The sequence below is a fragment of the Hemitrygon akajei genome, chromosome 14 (assembly GCF_048418815.1).
Source record: "Hemitrygon akajei chromosome 14, sHemAka1.3, whole genome shotgun sequence".
NCBI lineage: Eukaryota > Metazoa > Chordata > Chondrichthyes > Myliobatiformes > Dasyatidae > Hemitrygon > Hemitrygon akajei.
The window spans coordinates 107,555,320-107,574,887 of record NC_133137.1 but is presented as its reverse complement, the minus strand read 5'-3'; the positions used below and the strand labels follow the sequence as shown (position 1 = coordinate 107,574,887).

Sequence of the window (19,568 nt, the reverse complement as noted above, 5' to 3'; positions counted from 1 at the left end):
TTCTGATCACATCCAAGATATCCTGAAGTGGAAGGGTGAGGAGCCAGAGGTCATGGTACAAATAGGTACCAATGACATAGGTAGGAAAAAGGAAGAGGTCCTGAAAGGAGAATATAGGGAGTTAGGAAGGGAATTAAGAAGAAGGACCACAAAAGTAGTAATCTTGGGATTACTGCCTGTGCCACGCGACAGTGAGAGTAGGAATGGAATGAGGTGGAGGATAAATGCGTGGCTGAGGGATTGGAGCAGGAGGCAGTGATTCAAGTTTCTGGATCATTGGGACCTCTTTTGGGGCTGGTGTGACTTGTATGAAAAGGACGGATTGCATTTGAATCCTAGAGGGACCAATATCCTGATGGGGAGATTTGCGAAGGCTACTGGGGAGACCTTAAACTAGAATGGTTGGGTGGTGGGAATCAAATTGAAGAGACTAGGAGAGAGGAGGTTAGTTCACAAATAGAGAAAGCTAGTAGACAGTGTCTGAGGGAGGACAGGCAGGTGACAGAGAAGGGGAGCGCTCAAGTGGAGAGTTTCTTAAATGCATCTATTTTAATGCTAGGAGCATTGTAAGATAGATGGATGAGCTTAGAGTATGGATTGATACCTGGAAATATGATGTTGTAGCTATTAGTGAAACTTGGTCGCAGGAGGGGTGTGATTGGCAACTAAATATTCCCGGATTTCATTGCTTCAGGTGGGATAGAATCGGAGGGGCAAGAGGGGGAGGTGTTGCATTGCTTGTCAGAGAAAATAATACAGCGGTGCTTTGGCAGGATAGATTAGGGGGCTCATCTAGGGAAGCTATCTGGGTGGAATTGAGGAATGGGAAAGGTGTAGTAACACTTATAGGGGTGTATTATAGACCACCTAATGAGGAGCGAGAATTGGAGGAGCAAATTTGTAAGGAGATAGCAGATATTTGTAGTAAGCGCAGGGTTGTGATTGTGGGAGATTTTATATTTCCACACATAGACTGGGAAGCCCAATCTGTAAAAGAGCCAGATGGTTTGGAGTTTGTAAAATGTGTGCAGGATAGTTTTTTGCAGCAATACATAGAGGTAATGACTAGAGAAGGGGCAGTGTTGGATCTCCTGTTATGGAATGAGATAGGTCAGGTGATGGAGGTATGTGTTGGGGAGTACTTCAGGTCCAGTGATCACAATGCCATTAGTTTCAATATAATTATGGAGAAGGATAGGACTGGACCCAGGGTTAAGATTTTTGATTGGAGAAAGGCTAACTGAGGAGATGCGAAAGGATTTAGAAGGAGTGGATTGGGACAATTTGTTTTAAGGGAAGGATGTAATAGAGAAATGGAGGTCATTTAAAGGTGAAATTTTGAGGGTACAGAATCTTTATGTTCCTGTTAGGTTGAAAGGAAAGGTTAAAAGTTTGAGAGAGCCATGGTTTTCAAGGGCTATTGGAAATTTGGTTTGGAAAAAGAGAGAGATCTACAATAAATATAGGCAGCATGGAGTAAATGCGGTGCTCGAGGAATATAAAGAATGTAAAAAGAATCTTAAGAAAGAAATTAGAAAAGCTAAAAGAAGATATGAGGTTGCTTTGGCAAGTAAGGTGAAAATAAATCCAAAGGGTTTCTACAGTTATATTAATAGCAAAAGGATAGTGAGGGATAAAACTGGTCCCTTAGAGAATCAGAGTGGACAGCTATGTGCGGAGCCAAAAGAGATGGGGGAAATTTTGAACAATTGAAGAAGAGGAAGTACTGGTGCTTCTAAAGAATATAAAAGTGGATAAGTCTCCGGGTCAATAGACAATCGATGCAGAAGTAGACCATTCGGCCCTTTGAGCCTGCACCGCCATTCTGAGATCATGGCTGATCATCTACTATCAATACCCGGTTCCTGCCTTGTCCCCATATCCCTTGATTCCCTTATCCATAAGAAACCTATCTAGCTCCTTCTTGAAAGCATCCAGAGAATTGGCCTCCACTGCCTTCCGAGGCAGTGCATTCCAGACACCCACAACTCTCTGGGAGAAGAAGTTTTTCCTTAACTCTGTCCTAAATGACCTACCCCTTATTCTCAAACCATGCCCTCTGGTACTGGACTCTCCCAGCATCTGAAACATATTTCCTGCCTCTATCTTGTCCAATCCCTTAATAATCTTATATGTTGCAATCAGATCCCCTCTCAATCTAACTTAATTCCAGCGTGTACAAGCCCAGTCTCTCTAACCTCTCTGCGTAAGACAGTCCGGACATCCCAGGAATTAACCTCGTGAATCTACGCTGCACTTCCTCTACAGCCAGGATGTCCTTCCTTAACCCTGGAGACCAAAACTGTACACAATACTCCAGGTGTGGTCTCACCAGGGCCCTGTACAAATGCAAAAGAATATCCTTGCTCTTGTACTCAATTCCCTTTGTAATAAAGGCCAACATTCCATTAGCCTTCTTCACTGCCTGCTGCACTTGCTCATTCAGCTTCAGTGACTGATGAACAAGTACTCCTAGATCTCTTTGTATTTCTCCCTTACCCAACTCTACACCGTTCAGATAATAATCTGCCTTCCTGTTCTTACTCCCAAAGTGGATAACCTCACACTTATTCACATTAAACGTCATCTGCCAAGTATCTGCCCACTCACTCAGCCTATCCAAGTCACCCTGAATTCTCCTAACATCCTCATCACATGTCACACTGCCACCCAGCTTAGTATCATCAGCAAACTTGACAGGGTCCTGACAGGATATTCCCTAGGACCTTGAGGGAAGTTAGTGTAGAAATAGCGGGGGCTCTGACAGAAATATTTCAAATGTCATTAGAAACGGGGATGGTGCCAGAGGATTGGCGTATTGCTCATGTGGTTCCATTGTTTAAAAAGGGTTCTAAGAGTAAACCTAGCAATTATCGGCCTGTGAATTTGACATCAGTGGTGGGTAAACTAATGGAAAGTATTATTAGAGATGGTATATATAATTATCTGGATAGACAGGGTCTGATTAGGAACAGTCAACATGGATTTGTGCATGGAAGATCATGTTTGATAAATCTTACTGAATTTTTTGAAGAGGTTACTAGGAAAGTTGATGAAGGTAAAGCAGTGGATGTTGTCTATATGGACTTCAGTAAGGCCTTTGACAAAGTTCCGCATGGAAGGTTAGTTAGGAAGGTTCAATCGTTAGGTATTAATTTTGAAGTAGTAAAATGGATTCAACAGTGGCTGGATGGGAGATGCCAGAGAGTAGTGGTTGATAACTGTTTGCCAGGTTGGAGGCCAGTGACTAGTGGTGTGCCTCAGGGATCTGTACTGGGTCCAGTGTTGTTTGTCATATACATTAATGATCTGGATGATGGGGTGGTAAATTGGATTAGTAAGTATGCAGATGATACTAAGATAGGTGCCGTTATGGGTAATGAAGTACATTTTCAAAGCTTGCAGAGAGATTTAGGCCAGTTAGAAGAGAGGGCTGAAAGATGGCAGATGGAGTTTAATGCTGATAAGTGTGAGGTGCTACATTTTGGTAGGACTAATCAAAATAGGACATACATGGTAAATGGTAGGGCATTGAAGAATGCAGTAGAACAGAGTGATCTAGGAATAATGGTGCATAGTTCCCTGAAGGTGGAATCTCATGTGAATAGGGTGGTGAAGAAAGCTTTTTGTATGCTGGCCTTTATAAATCAGAGTATTGAGTATAGGAATTGGAATGTAATGTTAAAATTGTACAAGGCACTGGTGAGGCCAAATTTGGAGTATTGTGTACAGTTCTGGTCACCGAATTATAGGAAAGATGTCAACAAAATAGAGAGAGTACAGAGGAGGTTTACTAGAATGTTGCCTGGGTTTCAGCACGTAAGTTACAGAGAAAGGTTGAACAAGTTAGGTCTTTATTCTTTGGAGCGTAGAAGGTTGAGGGGGGACTTGATAGGGTATTTATAATTATGAGGGGGATAGATAGATTTGAAGTGGATAGGCTTTTTTCATTGAGAGTAGGGGAGATTCAAACAAGAGGACATGAGTTGAGAGTTAAGGGGCAAAAGTTTAGGGGTAACACAAGGGGGAACTTCTTTACTCAGAGAGTGGTAGCTGTGTGGAACGAGCTTCCAGTAGAAGTGGTAGAGGCAGGTTTGATTTTGTCATTAAAAAAAAAAATTGGATAGGTATATGGACAGGAAAGAAATGGAGGGTTATGGGCTGAGTGCAGGTCGGTGGGACTAGGTGAGTGTAAGCGTTCAGCACCGACTAGAAGGGCCGAGATGGCCTGTTTCCGTGCTGTAATTGTTATATGGTTGTATGGTTATATACATCATGCTTCATTGTTATTCTCCTTCAACTGCCCCAATTAACCATATCCCAACCCCCACCTTATTAACCTATGTGGCCCCATGAAAAGCATGAACTCATCCCCTTGTCCTATCTACCTCTCTTTGCACTTACACTCCAATTTAAAGCTGATTTCTTTATCTCTCTTCCACTGTTCTGAAGAAAGGGTGTTTAATCTGAAACATTAATTTAATTTCTCTACCAGCTGAGCGTTTATCCATCATTTTCTATTGCTATTTCAGATTTTCAGCATCTTCTGTGGAATTCTCTGTTCAATGAAGCAGTGGAGGCTACCTCAGTAAATATATTTAAGACCAGGTTGGATAGATTTTTGCATAGTAGCGGAATTGAGGGTTATAGGGAAAAGGCAGGTAGGTGGAGATGAGTCCATGGTCAGATCAGCCGTGATCTTATTGAATGGCGGAGCAGGCTTGATGGGCCAGATGGCCAATTCCTGCTCCTATTTCTTATGTTCTTATGTTCTGTCTTTTTAATTTTTATTTATTTTGATAAAGTAGATAAAGGAAAACTGTTGCCCTTGTTTAGGGAGTGAAAAAACTGGTGGCATTTAATAAAGATGATTGGCAAAAGTAATGAGTGACTTAAGGAAAAATATTTTTTATGCAGTGAGCAGTTGATGATGTAATCATTCTGTGCTTTGTGATCTGAGATACTTGCCTTTCTTTACTAAGGCAGAGAATACAGGAACAAGCAGATCATATTAGAATTGCTTAAAACAATCTAGTGCACTGTGAACAGGTGGAGCTTATTCTGACATTCATCAAGATAATGTTTTTTTTTCCATCTTGCTGCTATTTTCAAGCACTGGGCCAATATCCTTTGCTTTACTTAATGTCCAGAAATGTATCCATTTCTGCCTTGAATGGTTCAGCTTCCATAGCTGATCAGGATAAAGAATTCCAAAGGCTTCTGAATACTGAACTAGTTTCTCACGTCCCTAAACAATTACTTTACCCAAGCAGTAAGGCTAATCAAAATGTCTAGCCACTAATCTCCCCTCCACACCTTCAACCACCATTATATCATTTCCTGCTCCTACTTGCTGCTCCACCTATCTTTGTATCATTGGCAAAGTTAGCCACAGATCTATTAATCCCATAGTCTAAATCATTGACATACGTTGTAAAAAGCAGCGGTCCCAACACTGACTGCTGTGGAACTCCACTGGTAATCAGCAGCCAGCCAGAATAGGACACCTTTATTCCCACTCTCTGTTTTCTGCCGATCATCCAATGCTCCGCCCATGCTATAGTAACTTGCTGGTAATTCCATGGGCTCTTGTTAGATAGATAGATAGATAGATACTTTATTCATCCCCATGGGGAAATTCAACTTTTTTTCCAATGTCCCATACACTTGTTGTAGCAAAACTAATTACATACAATACTTAATTCAGTAAAAAAATATGATATGCATCTAAATCACTATCTCAAAAAGCATTAATAATAGCTTTTAAAAAGTTCTTAAGTCCTGGCGGTTGAATTGTAAAGCCTAATGGCATTGGGGAGTATTGACCTCTTCATCCTGTCTGAGGAGCATTGCATCGATAGTAACCTGTTGCTGAAACTGCTTCTCTGTCTCTGGATGGTGCTATGTAGAGGATGTTCAGAGTTTTCCATAATTGACCGTAGCCTACTCAGCGCCCTTCGCTCAGCTACCGATGTTAAACTCTCCAGTACTTTGCCCACGACAGAGCCCGCCTTCCTTACCAGCTTATTAAGACGTGAGGCGTCCCTCTTCTTAATGCAGCCTCATGTGTGGCGCCTTGTCAAAGGTCTTCTGAAAATCCAAGTACACCACATTTACTGCATCTCCTTTGTCTACCCTGCTTGTAATTCCTCAAAAAATTACAATAGGTTAGTCAGGCAGGATCTTCCTTTCAGGAAACCTCCTGGCTTTGGCCTATCTTGTCATGTGCCTACAGGTGCTTTATAATCTTAGCTCTAATAATCGATTCGAACAACTTCCTGACTACTGATATCAGGCTAACAGGTCTTTAGTTTCCTTTCTGCTGCCTCCCACCCTTCTTAAAGAGCGGAGTAACATTTGCAATTTTCCAGTCATCCGGTACAATGCCAGAATCTATTGATTCTTGAAAGATTATCATTAATGTCTCTGTAATCTCTCCAGCTACTTCCTTCAGAACCCAAGGGTGCATTCCATCAGGTCCAGGAGATTTATCCATCCTCAGACCATTAAGCTTCCTGAGCACCTTCTCAGTCGTAATTTTCACTGCACATACTTCATTTCCCTGGCACTCTTGAATGTCGGGTATGCTGCAGATGTCTTCCACTGTGAAGACTGCTGCAAAATACGCATTCAGTTCCTCTGCCATCTCTGCATCTCTCATTACAATATCTTCAGCGTCATTTACTATTGGTCCTATATCTACCCTCAACTCCCTGTTACCCTTTATATACTTAAAAAAGCTTTTAGTATCTTCTTTAATAGCTTCCTAAATACCTAAATAAACTAATTCCTTCTGCCCACACAATGTCAACATCCCTCCATTCTCTGCACAGCTGTGTGCCTATTAAAAGTTACAGGATATGTAACTTGATCATTTGGCCATGGTTTTTAAGTGAGTTTCTGGTCAATGGGTTCCTTCTGGATGTTGATGGTGGGAGCAATGCCACTGAATTTCAAGAGTGAATGGTTAGACTCACTCAGATTGGAAATAGTTGGGTTAATAATGTAAGAATCTTACAAATGATCTCTATAAAACTGAGAAAAGGTCACGTGCATTGTTATGTTTATGTCAATGTATGCCTATTTAGATGTACATGCATTTTTGCACAAGTGTTTTTTGTGTAATGAGTTCAATTAACCTACCCAATTACGGTCTAGTCAGGCCATGATCAATTTCTGTACTTTGGAGGAGTGCTGTGCTGCTGGCGGACTGATGGCTTTCGAGTCATATAGTTAAGTGGTTTAATTGCATGGGGCAGTGTTACTGCTTCTGAAGTGGGGAGAGAATGAGGACAGAACTGTCAGGATAAAGTTTGGTAGAGTAACTCATTAAGAAGTAAGCTACTTCATTAATTCTTTGCAAATTCTGTTTTACAGAAATGTATGCGGTTCAATCTTGATGCCCCTGTATGGGTGTCAAAACAACGGATTCTGTGCACTCTCAACCAGACTCTAAAGGATGTACTAAACTATGGGCTATTTCAACCTGCGCACAATGGGAGGGTGGGGAAGTTTCTGGATGAGGAACGTCTGCTCCGAGAATACCCAGCGCCCCCTGACACCCCTATACCATACCTGGAGGTATTTGGTTTATTCTGTTCTCTGTATTTATAGAACTTTTTTATTTGTTTCTAAGATGATTCATTTTTTTAAAATTGTGGCATTTATTTATCATTTTTTATAAATTGGGATGTTCCAAAGTGATTCAGAACCAATGAAATAATTTTGAAGAGTGATCACACTGGTAATGTTTGAAATTTACAAAATGTCTCAGACATACCAATGAGATACATGTGAAAATAATCTGTTTAAGTTGATTAAGCGATAAATATTGCTCAAGGCATTAGGATGAGCACTCCTGCTGTTTTCTACTCATTTGGATCTTTTGCATACACCTGAGGGAAAAAGATGGGTTTCGTGTCAGACATTTTTTATAATAGGTGACACCAACAATATCATAGACTTCCCTCACTATGGCAGCCTAGATCATGCAGTTGTCTGTTAAATGAGATTTGAACATGTAGAACTTCTGACTGAGAAATGAGGATACTGTCAACCAACTACACAGAGGCTTCTGATGAATCCGTCCAGATAAGGGAATTTCTTCAATGCTGTGTGTTAAGTAGAACCTGTGTTCGAAGTCCACCACACGTACTTCTCATCTGATCATTATTGGATCTATATGCTTTGTGTTCTATTTCATCAAGGAAAGCAGATATGCCCCTAACTCTGTAACTTCAACCAGCACAACAATGCCCAGCTCTCTTTATTCCTGCAGCTGCTTCTTTTATATATCGCTGAACTTCCTTGTGCCATCATTGATGAATGTATGGCCCAATATCATGTAGCTTAGTTATATTTATAGTAAGTTAATGCAAGGTTACTTTTGGATGAGATGACGAACGGAGGGAGGACCAGAAACCACATTAAGTATGTTACCAATTGACAAATCCTTGCCCTTCAACTAGCAGAGAGAGGAGAGAGAGCATGAGTGAGGTGTGTACAAAGGGGAAGGAAGAGGGGGGCTTAAGGGGAGAAGGGCAGCGAGGTTAAAGAGGGAGAGAACCACCCCTTCACCTCTACCCTCTGTTGTCTATGACAGTCATTTTTATGCCATCTGATCAAACTCAATATGGATACCATGACAGTTTTTTGAATGCTGTATTAAAATCCACATAGAAAGCATCTGTTGCCCTAACCCTTGTGAACCACCTTTGTTACTTCCTCAAAAAACTCACTCAGTTTGTGAGAAAGTATTTCCTCTGCATATAGCAATGCCAACATTCCCAAATAAGTCAATACTTTGCTAAAAGCAAGTAAATTCTGTCCTTCTGACTCTTCTCCAATAATTTCTCTATCCTTTATGTAAGGCTCACTGGCTGATAACTTCCTGATGATGCCCCTCTAATAACAAAGAAAGGAGCAGCACTGGCTATTCTCCGGTCTTCTAGGACTTAACCCATGGCTAAGAAGGACACTAATATTTCAATCAGTACCCCAGTATTCTCCTCTTTTGCTTCCTTCATTATCCTGTGACAGATTCCATCAGACCCTGGTGTCTTAACCACTTTAGTGTTGTTCATGATACCCAACACCACCTTCTCAATATGACCTAGAATATCAACATACCCTTGATTTCATCATTATCCATGTCCTTCCCCTTGAGGAGAAGAAATAGGATGATTAAGCTGATGAATATGTGGCTGAGGAACTGGAGAAGGGGGCAGGATTTCAGATTTCTGGATCATTGGGATCTCTTCTGGAGAAGGTATGAACTGTAAAACAGAACAGGTTTTGAACCCAAGGGGGTCTAATATCCTTGTGGGTAGGTTTGCTAGAGCTGTTGGGGAAGGTTTAAACTAATTTGGCAAAGGGGATGGGAACCAGAGTGATTGGACTGAAGATAGGGCAGTGGATATACAAATAGATGCTGTGTGCATTGAAGTGTAACATAGAGTCAAAATCACAAAAGATGATGAGATCTGCAGTGAAGTTGTTATATTTGAATGCATGCAGTATACAGAATAAGTTAGATGAGATGTCGCACAGTTAGAGATTGACAAGTATGATGTTGTTGGCATCACTGAGTTGTGGCTCTAAGAAAATCATAGTTGGGAGCATAACATCCAAGGATACATATTGCACCAAAAGGACAGGTGGGTAGGCAGAGGGAGTGGGGTGGCACTGCTCATAAAAAATTATATCAAATCCTTAGAGAGAAGTGACATAGGGTTGTAAAAAGTAGAATCATTGTGTGTAGAGTTAAAAAACTGCTTGAGTAAAAAACCTCTGATTGGAGTTATATATTGGTCTCTGAACAGTAGCCAGCATGTGGAGTATAAATTACAATGGGAGGTAGAAAAGGCATGCAAAAACAGCAATGTTACAATAAGTGTTTTAAGACCATAAGGCATAGGAGCAGAATTAGGCCATTTGGTCCATCAAGTCTGCTCCACCATTCAATCATGGCTGATCCACTTTTCCCCTGCTCAATCCCATTCCCTGGCCTTCTCCCTATACATAACCTTTGATGCCGGTCCAATCAAGAACCTATCAAGCTCTGCCTTAAGTATACCCAACCTTGCCTCCACAGTTGCATGTGGACATAAATTCCACAAATTCACCACCCTCTGGCTAAAGAAATTTCTCAGCATCTCTGTTTTAAATGGACATCCCTCTATCCTGAGGCTGTGCCCTCTTGTCCTAGAATCCCTCTCTATGGGAAACATCCTTTCCACATCTACTCTGTCTAAGTCTTTCAACACGTGAAAGGTTTCAATGAAATCACTCTCATCCTTCTGAGTTCCAGTGAGTACAGACCCAGAGCCATCTAACGTTCCTCGTATGATAACCCTTTCATTCCTGGAACCATGCTTGTGAACCTCCTCTGAACTTTCTCCAATGCCAGCACATCTTTTCTTAGATGAGGAGCCCAAAACTGTTCTCAGTACTCAAGGTGAGGCCTCACCAGTGCCTAATAAATCTTCAGCATCACATCCCTGCTCTTGTATTCTAGACCTCTTGAAATGAATGCCAGCATTGCATTTGCTTTCCTCACCACCGACTACCTGCAAGTTGACCTTTAGGATGTTCTGCACAAGGACTCCCAAATCCCTTTGCATCTCAAATTTTTGGATTTTCGCCCCATTTAGAAAATAGTCTGCACATTTAGTTCTACTACTAAAGTGCATGACCATGCATTTTCCAGCATTGTATTTCATTTGCCACTCTCTTGCCCATTCTCCTAATCTGTCTAAGTCCTTCTGCAGCCTTCCTGTTTCCTCAACACTACCTGCCCCTTCACCAACCACTGAGGTCAGGCTAACTGGTCTATAATTTTCTCTCTACTGCCCTCCTCCTTTCTTAAAGGGTGGAATGACATTTCCAATTTTTCAGTCCTTGCCAGAATCCAATGAGTTTTGATCATTACTAATGCCACCACAATCTCCACCACTACTTCTTTCAAAAACCTAGGGAGCAGTTCATCTGGCCCAGGTGACTTATGTACCCTTAGGTCTTTCAGCTTTTTTAAGCACCTTCCCCCTTGTAATAGTAACTGCACTCACTTCTCTTCCCTCACACCCTTCAGTGAAAATTGATGTTGCATCAGTCTTCACTGGATGACACTAGTGCTATGCCAGAAATTTGAGAGTTTGGAGCAGAAGTGCGTGTTGTTGCTATTACAAAGAAGGTGCTTGGGAAGCTGTACGGTCTGGAGGTACGTAAGTCACCTGCACCAGATGCTCTACACCCCAGAGTTCAGAAAGAGGTAGCTGAAGAGATTCTGGAGGCAGTAGTAGTGATCTTTCAAGAACTACCAGATTCTGGAATGGTTCCAGATGACTGGAAAGTTGCAAATATCATTCCACCCTTTTGAAAGAGAGGGAGACAGAATAAAGAAATTATAGGCCAGTTAGTCTGAATTCATTGGTTGGGAAGATGTTGGAGTCATGGTACCTGGAAGCACTAAGTCAACATGGTTTCCTTAAGGGGAAATCTTGCCAGGTAAATCTGTTGGAATTCTTTTTGAGGAAGTAACAGACAGGATAGATAAAGGAGAGTCAATGGATGTTTTTACTTAGATTTTCAGACAAGGTGCCGCACATGATGCTGCTCAACAAGAGCTTTGACCAGCGGACAGTCTGGACATTGGAAGTTTGGAGAGGAGGGAACTTTAATCAGGTCCACTATCTGAGGATAAAAGTTAGGAGTGTGTTGGTGCAGTGTAATAGAGCTTTGACTAGTGGTCAATCCGGACATTGGAGGGTTGGAGAGGAGGGAACTTCAATCAGATCCACTGTCTGAGGATAAAAGTTAGGAGTGTGTCGGTACAGTGTAATAGAGCTTTGACTAGTGGTCAATCCGGACATTGGAGGGTTGGAGAGGAGGGAACTTCAATCAGATCCACTGTCCCAAGTTAAAAGACAAGAATGGGTTGCAGCAGCCAGTAGAACTTTGACCATGACAAATAGGTGTTTGGGATTGACTTGTAAGAGCAAATTAAAGGAAGGCAGGGGCAAGTGCAACAGCCATCATCGCAGCGGCCATCATCCAGTGGACAGACTCAATTTGTGATCTTAAGCTCTTTGAGGCCTCAGCGAAGAGAGGCTTCACTCTGAGAAAGCAAAGGAAGGAAAAGCTCAAGTTTTTTTTCTTTTTTATATCTGCTCAGCTAGGACAGTAGGGATGATAGACAGGATAGTGAAAATGCTTCTCTTGCGGGTTGTGGGAAGGCAGGGAGACCTGCCATGTCCCTGACCACTTAGGAGTGTGTCCAACTGCAGCTTCTTACAAATCCCAGTAAGGAGTTGGTGTTGGAACTGGATGAACACCGGATTATTCGGGAGGCAGAAAGGATGATAGATAAGATTTATAGAGAGGTAGTTGCGCCTAAGGTACAGGACATAGGAAACTGGGTGACAGCCGGAAAGGGGAAAAGGTTTAAGGGACCAGTGCAGAGTACCCCTGTAGCCAATCCTCTCAACAACAGGTGTATCACTTTCAGAGGGAAGTCACAGTGGTCAGGGCTCTTTCACTGAGTCTGCCTCTGTGACTCAGAAGAGAAGAGTGGGGGGGAGAAGAGGCACACCATGGTGACAGGGGATCCATTAGTTAGAGGAATGTACAGGAGGTTCTGTGGGTGAGAACAAGATTCCCAGGTGGTATGTTGTCTCCCAGGTGTCAGGGTCTGGGATATCTCAGATTGAGTCCTCAGGATTCTTAAGTGGGAGGGTGAACAGCCATGTAAGTACCAATGACATCGTTAGGATGAGTGTCGAGGTTCTGCATAAGATGTTCAGGGTGTTAGGTGCTATGTTAAAGGGCAGGACCTCCAGGGTTGTGATCTCAGGATTCCTACCCATGCCATGTACTAGTGAGGCCAGAACTAGGAAGATTATGCAGTTTAATATATGTCTAAGGAGTTGGTGTAGGAGGGACAGCATTAGATTTTTGGATTATTTGGCACTTTTCCAGGGAAGGTGGGACCTGTACAGAAAGAATGATTTGCACCTGAATTGGAAGGTTACTAATATCCTAGAAGGTTTGTTAATGCTACATGGAGTTCTAGGGCAATGAGAACCAGAGTGTCAGAAAAGTTCATGGAAAGGTTGTGGAGGCAGCTGTTGGTAAGACTTCAGTTAAAATTAGGAAGCAAAAGATTAAGCATGGTGCAACTAGTGTCCTGAGCTGCTTGTACTTCAGTACAAGAAGTATCATAGCAAAGGCAGATAATAGTGCTGAAGATGAGGTGACTGATTTAGAAACAAAGGCATTGTGTAGTGATGAGAGGCTATTGATCAGGTAAAATTGCAGTCAACAGGATGAACAGCAACATAAAAGGTGGACAAAATCAAAAAGGGTGAATACAGGACTGAAGGTGTTGTATCTGAATGTGCGCAGTATGCGGAATAAGGCAGATGAACTTGCAGCACAGTTGCAGATTCGTAGGTATGATGTTGTAGGCACCACTGAATCGTGGCTGAAAGTTTATATCTGGGAGCTTTATGAAAGGACAGGCAGGAAGTCAGAGGGGGCGGCATTGCTCTGTTGGTAAAAAATGAAATCAAATCATTAGAAAGAGGTGGCATAGTTTGGAAGGTGTTGAAGCATTGTGGATAGAACTAAGGAACTGCAAGGGTTAAAAAAAACCCTGATGGGACTTGTATACAAACCCCCAAACAGCGGTAAATATGTGGTCTATAAATTACAATGGGAGCTAGAAACTGCATGCCAAAAGGGCAATGTTACCATCGTCACGGGGGATTTCAATATACAGGTAGATTGGGTAAAAAAACGGTTGGTGCTGGATTCCAGGAGGGCAAATTTTCTAGCCTGCGGACAAGACAGCCTTTCAGAGCAACTTGTGGTTGAGCCCACCAGAGAATCATTTGTTCTGGATTGGGTGTTGTGCAATGAACCAGAATAGATTAGAGAGTTTAAGGTAAAAGAACCCTTAGGGGAAAGTGCAAGAAGACTGCGAGTGAACTGCTGATTTTTCAGAGTGAAAGGTTAAAGAGAGGCAAGACTGCGCAGGCACGTGACATCAGTCAGTTGAGCGTGAAAGGTTTAAAAAGAAGGCCGCCATATCCAGCAGGCAGCGTTGGAGTGGGCAGCGGAGTGAGAGGCAGCAGAGTGACGGGGCTTTGGGTCAACGGGCTTAGGCGGTAACACGACGAGGTGAGGTAAGAAGTATGTGTGTGAGGCCAGTTTTCTGTGCTCGGTGTCAGATGTGCGAGGTCCAGGAGTCTCCCAGCCTCCCGGGCGGCCATATCTACACCCGGTGTGTCGAGCTGCAGCTCCTGAGGGACCGAGTTAGGGAACTGGAGATGCAGCTCGATGACCTCTGCCTGGTGAGGGAGAGCGAGGAGGTGATAGAGAGGAGTTATAGGCAAATGGTCACACCAGGGCCACGGAAGACAGACAAGTGGGTCACAGTCAGGAGGGGGAAGGGGAAGAGTCAGGTACTAGAGGGTACCCCTGTGGCTGTGCCCCTTGACAGTAAGTACTTCTGTTTGAGTACTGTTGGGCGAGACAGCCTACCTGGGGGAAGCGGCAGAGGCTGTACCTCTGGCACAGAGTCTGGCCCTGTGGCTCAGAAGGATAGGGAATGAAAGAGGAAGGCAGTAGTGATGGACTCTATAGTCAGGGGGTCAGACAGGTGATTCTGTGGACACAGGAAAGAAACTCAGATGGTAGTTTGCCTCCCAGGTGCCAGGGTCCGGGGTGATCGCATCCAAGACACCAAACAGCCAAAGGTTGTGGTATATATTGGTACCAATGACATAGGTAGGAAAAGGGAAGAGGTCCTGGAAAAAGACTCCAGGGAGTTAGGAAGGAAGTTGAGAAGCAGAATGCAAAGGTAGTAATCTCGGGATTACTGCCTGTGCCACACGACAGTGAGAATAGGAATAGGATGAGGTGGAGGATAAATGTGTGGCTGAGGAATTGAGGCAGGGGGCAGGGATTCAGATTTCTGGATCATTGGGGCCTCTTTTGGGGCAGGTGTGATCTGTACAAAAAGGACGGGTTGCACTTAAATCCGTGGGGGACCGATATCCTGGCGGGGAGGTTTGCTAAGGCTATTGGGGAGAGTTTAAACTAGAATTGTTGGGCGGTGGGAACCGAACTGAAGAGACTGGGGAAGAGGAAGTTAGCTCACAAATAGAGAAAGCTCGTAGACAGTGTGAGAGGGAGTATAAGCAGGTGATAGAGAAAGGAGGTGCTGAGACTGAAAGCTTGAGATGTGTCTATTTTAATGCAAGGAATGTTGTGAACAAAGCCGATGAGCTTAGAGTGTGGATCAGTACTTGGAGACATAACGAAGCGTCTCAGCCCGAAACGTCGACAGTGCTTCTTCCTATAGATGCTGCCAGGCCTGCTGTGTTCCACCAGCATTTTGTGTATGTAAATTGGATAAGTTGCCAGGACTGGACGAAATGTACCGTAGGCTACTGTGGGAGGCGAGGGTGGAGATTCCTGAGTCTCTGGCAATGATCTTTGCATCATCAGTGGGGACGGGAGAGGTTCCCGAGGATTAGAGGGTTGTGGATGTTGTTCCTTTATTCAAGAAAGGGAGTAGAGATAGCCCAGGAAATTATAGACCAGTGAGTCTTACCTCAGTGGTTGGTAAGTTGATGGAGAAGATCCTGAGAGGCAGGATTGATGAACATTTGGAGAGGTATAATATGATTAGGAGTAGTCAGCATGGCTTTGTAAAGGGCAGGTCATGCCTTATGAGCCTGATTGAATTTTTTGAGGATGTGACTAAACACATTGATGAAGGAAGAGCAGTAGATGTAGTGTATATGGATTTCAGCAAGACATTTGATAAGATACCCCATGCAAGGCTTACTGAGAAAGTAAGGAGGCATGGGATCCAAGGGGACATTGCTTTGTGGATCCAGAACTGGCTTACCCACAGAAGGCAAAGAGTGGTTGTAGATGGGTCATATTCTGTATGGATATCAGTCACCATTGGAGTGCCTCAGGGATCTGTTCTGGGACCCTTACTCTTTGTGATTTTTATAAATGACCTGGATGAGGAAGTGGAGGGATGGGTTAGTACTTTTGCTGATGACACACATGTCGGAGGTGTTGTGGATAGTGTGGAGGGCTGTCAGAGGTTACAGCAGGACATTGATAGGATGCAAAACTGGGCTGAGAAGTGGCAGATGGAGTTCAACCCAGATAACTGTGAAATGGTTCATTTTGGTAGGTCAAATATGATGGCAAAATATAGTATTAATGGTAAGACTCTTGGCAGTGTGGAAGATCAGAGGGTTCTTGGGGTCTGAGTCCATAGGACGCCCAAAGCATATGCGCGGGTTGACTCTGTGATTAAGATGGCGTATGGTGTATTGGTCTTCATCAATCGTGGCATTGAATTTAGGAGCCGAGAGTAATGTTGCAGCTATATAGGACCCTGGTCAGACTCCACTTGGAGTACCGTGCTCAGTTCTGGTTACCACACTACAGGAAGGATGTGGAAGCCATAGAAAGGGTGCAGAAGAGATTTACAAGGATCTTGTCTGGATTGGAGAGCATGCCTTATGTGAATAGGTTGTGTGAACTCGGCCTTTTCTCCTTGGAGCGAAGGAGGATGAGAGGTGATCTGATAGAGGTGTACAAGATGATGAGAGGCATTGATATTGTGGATAGTGAGAGGCTTTTTCCCAGGGCTGAAATGGTTGCCACCAAAGGACACAGGTTTAAGGTGCTGGGGAGTAGGTACAGAGGAGGTGTCAGGGGTAAGTTTTTTACTCAAAGAGTGTTGAGTGCGTAGAATGGGCTGCTGGCAACGGATATGATAGGGTCTTTTAAGAGGCTTTTAGATAGGTACATGGAGCTTAGTAAAATAGAGGGCTATAGGTAAGCCTTGTAATTTCTAAAGTAAGGACATGTTCGGCACAACTTTGTGGGCTGAAGGGCCTGTATTGTGCTGTGGGTTTTCTGTATTTTCTATGTTTCTATGTTTTCTATAATATGATTGAATTCACCCTGAAATTTGAGAAGGAGAAGCTGAAGTTAGATGTACTAGTATTACAGTGGAGTGAAGAGAATTACAGAGGCATGGGAGAGGAGTTGGCCAGAATTCACTGGAAAAGGACACGGGCAGGGATGAAGGCAGAGCAGCAATGGCCGGAATTTCTGGAACCAAGTTGGAAGGCACAGGATATACACATCCCAAAGAAAAAGCAGTAAGAAACATAGAAGCATGTCCCTACTTTAGAACTACCTAGGCTTTACCCATAGTCCTCTGTTTTTCTAAGCTCCAGTAGCCATCCAGGAGTCTCTTAAAAAGACCCTATCATTTCTGCCTCCACCACCACTGCTGGCAGCCCATTCTAAAGGAAAGATGACACAACCATTTCTGAAAAGAGAAGTCAAAGCCAACATAAAAGCCAAAGAGAGGACATATAAGAGAAGAAAAACTAATGGAAGTTAAAGGATTGGGAAGCTTTAAAGACAACTGCAGAAGAAAACGAAAGAAGTTCCAAAGAAGGTAAAGGTCGAATATGAAAGTAAGCTAGTTAGCAAGTAATGAGGATAGCAAAAGTTTCTTCAGATACGTAAAAGAGTGGTGAGAGTGAATAACAGACCGCTGGGAAATGATACTGGAAAGGTAGTGGGGGGGGGGGTCAACCAATTAAACCAATTAACAGATGAACTGAAGAAGTACTTTGCATTAGTCTTCACTGTGGAAGGCACTAGCAGTATACTGGTAGTTCTAGGTGTCAGGGGTCATATGAAGTTACCATAGCTAGAGAGAAGGTTCTTAGGAAACTGAAAGGTCTGAAGGCAGATAAGTAACCTGGGACCAGATGTGTACACTCCAAAGTTCTGAAGGAGGTGGCTGAAGAGATCATGGAGGCATCTTTCAAGAATCACTAGATTCTGGAGTGGTTCTGGAAGACTGGAAAATTGCAAATGTCACTCCACTCTTCAAGAACAGAGAGACGCAGAAGAAAGGAAACTACAGGCCAGTTCGTCTGATCTCAGTAGTTGGGAAGATGTTGGAGTTGATTATTAAAGATGAGGTCTCAGGGTACTTGGAGGCACATGATAAAATAGGCTGTAGTTAGCATGGTTTCCTCAAGGGAAAATCTTGCCTGACAAATCTGTTGGAATTCTTTGAAGAAGTAACAAACAAGATAGCCAAAGGAGAATCAGTTGATGTTTTACTTGGACTTTCAGAAGGCTTTTGACAAGATGACACATGAGCCCATGGTATTACAGGAAAGGTTCTAGCATGGATAAAGCAGTGACTGGTTGGCAGAGGCAAAGAGTGGGAATAAAGGGACCCTCATCTGACTGGCTGCCAGTGCCCTGTGGTGTTCACAGGGGTCTGTGTTGGGACCAAATATTTTTATGTTATATGTCAATGATTTGGATGATGGAATTAATGGCTTAGTTGCAAAGTTTGCAGACGATATGAAGATAGGTAAGGGACAGGTAGTTTTGAGGAAGTAGAGGCTATAGACGGATTTATATAGATTAGGATAATGGGTAAAGAAGTGACAGATGGAATACACTGTTGAGAATTATGGTTGACTCTTCTCTAAATGGAGAGAAAATACAAAAAACTGAGGTTCAAAGGGACTTAGAGTCCTTGTGCAGGAATCCCTAGAAGTTAATTTACAGTTTGAGACTGTGGTGTGGAAGGCAAATGCAATGTTAGCATTCATTTCAAGAGCACTAGAATATAAAAGCAAGAAAGTAATGTTAAAAATTTATAATTTATAATTCGTCCTGACGAAGGGTCTCGGTCCGAAACGTCGACAGCGCTTCTCCCTATAAATGCTGCCTGACCTGCTGCGTTCCACCAGCACTTTGTGTGTGTTGAATGAGGGGTGACCTCATTGAAACCTATCAAACAGTGAAAGATCTTGGTAGAGTCAATGTGGAGAGGATGCTTCCTTTGTGGTAGAGTTTAAGACCAGATTTCACAGTATCAGAGTAGAGGGGCATCCTTTTAGAACAGTAATGAGGAGGAATTCCTTTCATCAGAGAATGGCAAATCTGTGGAATTCTTTCTCATGGGCATCTCTGGACGCCAAAACTTTATGTATATTTAAGGCAGAAGTTGATAGAATCTTGATTGGTCAGGGCTTGAAAGGATATGTGGAGAACACTGGAGATTGGGGCTGAGAGGAAAATTAGATTAGCCATGATGAAATGGTAGAGCAGACTCAATGGATCAACTGGCCTAATTCTGCTCCTATATCTATTGTCTTATGCTCTTATAAAAAAAAAGTCCATGGTATTACAGGAAAGATACCAGCATGAATGGAAAATTGCTGACTGGCAAGAGGCAAAGTGTGGGAATAAAGGGAGCATTTTCTGGTTGATTGTTGGTGACTAGTGGTGTTCCACAGGGCTGGCTGAGTTTGGCACCACTTCTTTTGACTTTGTCTGTTAATGACTTGGATGAAGGGATTGATGGCTCTGTGTTTTGAACAATATGAAGATAGATGGAGAGGGCAGGTGCTGTTGAGAAAGTAGGGATCCTGTAGAAGGTCTCAGGCAGATTAAGAAACTGAGTAAAGAAAGGGCAGATGGATTATAAT

General features: G+C 43.0%; 1 protein-coding gene across 3 annotated transcripts in view; it reads left to right on the top strand.

Moving 5' to 3' along the window:
* shank3a (SH3 and multiple ankyrin repeat domains 3a) overlaps nucleotides 1-19,568 on the top strand; it is a 1,154,364-nt gene that overhangs the window by 420,454 nt on the left and 714,342 nt on the right. For all 3 annotated transcript variants that reach the window (XM_073066894.1, XM_073066893.1, XM_073066892.1), the window contains exon 4: nucleotides 7,378-7,581. In XM_073066894.1, coding sequence (XP_072922995.1) covers nucleotides 7,378-7,581 — 204 coding nt within the window. The remainder of the gene's footprint in view (nucleotides 1-7,377; nucleotides 7,582-19,568) is intronic.